This window comes from Morus notabilis, unplaced genomic scaffold (genome assembly GCF_000414095.1).
Source record: "Morus notabilis unplaced genomic scaffold, ASM41409v2 C11452949, whole genome shotgun sequence".
NCBI classification, from domain to species: Eukaryota; Viridiplantae; Streptophyta; class Magnoliopsida; order Rosales; family Moraceae; genus Morus; species Morus notabilis.
The window spans coordinates 276-2,090 of record NW_010387464.1 but is presented as its reverse complement, the minus strand read 5'-3'; the positions used below and the strand labels follow the sequence as shown (position 1 = coordinate 2,090).

General features: G+C 43.6%; 1 protein-coding gene across 1 annotated transcript; it reads right to left on the bottom strand.

Moving 5' to 3' along the window:
• Positions 1-223: 223 nt before the first annotated feature.
• Positions 224-1,522, bottom strand: LOC112095272 (basic 7S globulin-like). Its single transcript, XM_024176955.1, has one exon. The coding sequence runs from the start codon at positions 1,520-1,522 to the stop codon at positions 224-226; it is 1,299 nt and encodes a 432-aa protein (XP_024032723.1).
• Positions 1,523-1,815: the final 293 nt, after the last annotated feature.

Genomic DNA, 1,815 nt, shown 5'->3' with positions numbered 1-1,815 from the left:
AAAAAGCTACATTGATTTAGTACTCTGATATTGATGAGTTGCTCTTGGACCGCACACATAACGACTTGATAAAGATGATAAGAACGCATTACCACATTAATGTTATCTAAATTTAAAGATGAGAAATAATATTTATTCCGACAGGATAAAATCCTATATGGGTCCTACCTACTCACATAACGAGATTTATCTTGTGTGAGTAGCGGGATGAATAGAGGTTGCTTTAGAGATTCCTGACGTGTGAGCAGGTTTCATCTCGAGGCAGAAGTGAAGAAGTAAAACCAAGCATTGTTCTCGACAGATCAAACTCCAAAAAGTTGTCCTCCAATTGATGCCCGCCCAAGACGATTGAAGCCTTTGCCTTTGATCCACCATCAACAAATCCCAAGCACAAAACGTATTTGTTGACTCTCACCATTGAATTAGCACCTTCGATCCTCCAATTCAAACTTACCATGTTTCCTGGTAGCTCGAGATCGATCACCGGCACCCTCGGTCCCGCCTTTGTCCAATGCAAATTCTTAGTACTAAAACAAGCGCCGAACGGGGCCACCGGCGTAACCCTAGTGATATTCCTCGCCGCGGCTCTCTTCACAAAATCACCAACAACAGCCTTGTAGATTGAGCTATGCAAAACGCCAAACGGAGTTGCCGTACTAATCTTTGTCCCGCCAATTCCTTTTTGGTTGATGGCAAGCAAAGAAGTGTCGAAATTATGGACAACCCTTTTGTCTATTTTGATTGCTTTAACGTAAACAAAATACTCGCCTTCAGATGATTCAGCGAGTGGGGTGTAGACAAGCCCTTTGGACGCGTCATTACCGCCGGGAAACAAATAAGGCCCGCCGCCGACGAAAAGGTCTCCGAAACCGTACTCGTTCGACGAAGGCACGCAGAGTGCGAACTTCGGAGGAAGATTATACGCTGAGGAGAGCTTCGTCGGTAGCGACATTTGCGGTGTTTTTCTTCCGAGGCCAAGAATTCCATTACCTCCCTTGGCCAGGCCTTTCAATAAGCTGTTAGAATCTGCGCAAGAGAAAACCAAGTGAGTGGAGTAAGTAGCTGGAAGCGACGCCGTCCCGTCCGTCGAATGCACGGCGACGATCTCGTCGCTTAGCTCGCCCGCTGCCACGGCGTTCTTGTTGAAGGGGTTAAACGACGACAGAGAACATGTGTCGTTTGAGCCACAACGCTTTTTGCTCTGTGCATGCCCTAGTACTGTCTTGCACTCGCTGGAGTCACATGGGACAGAACGGCGTGTCGTTGAGGAGTTGTATTTGTCGCAGGCTAACGACAGAAACTGTCCTCCGAGATCGATCACGGCGTCGACGGTGGCCGGAGGAGTTCCGATTTGGATTGAAGCCAAGTATTGGAGGGTTTTTGAGTCTTTTGTGATGGGAATATAGAAGGCTTGAGGTGGTTTTTGATCTTGTGCCGCTATAATATTTTTTGAGCTTAAAAGGATGATGAAGAGAACGAGATTGGAGAAGTGGAAATATTGGGATTTTGAAGCAGATGCCATGGTGAACAACTAGAAAACCATAAAGATCTTCTGTTGAATATAAAACAAATAAACGTCGTCTAGTGCAACCCAAGCTTATTTATAGTGCACAAGTTATGTTATCAAATAATATATATATATATATATATATATTTACATCCGATTTTCTTCTTATCCTTTTCCTACCCCGCCCTCTTTGGACATTTCATTTCAATTATATATGTAAAACTTGGAATCTATAATACCCAAAAATTTTAGAACACCTTCATTTTCACATAAAGAGAGGAGATATAATTAATTAGGTAGAGAAATGA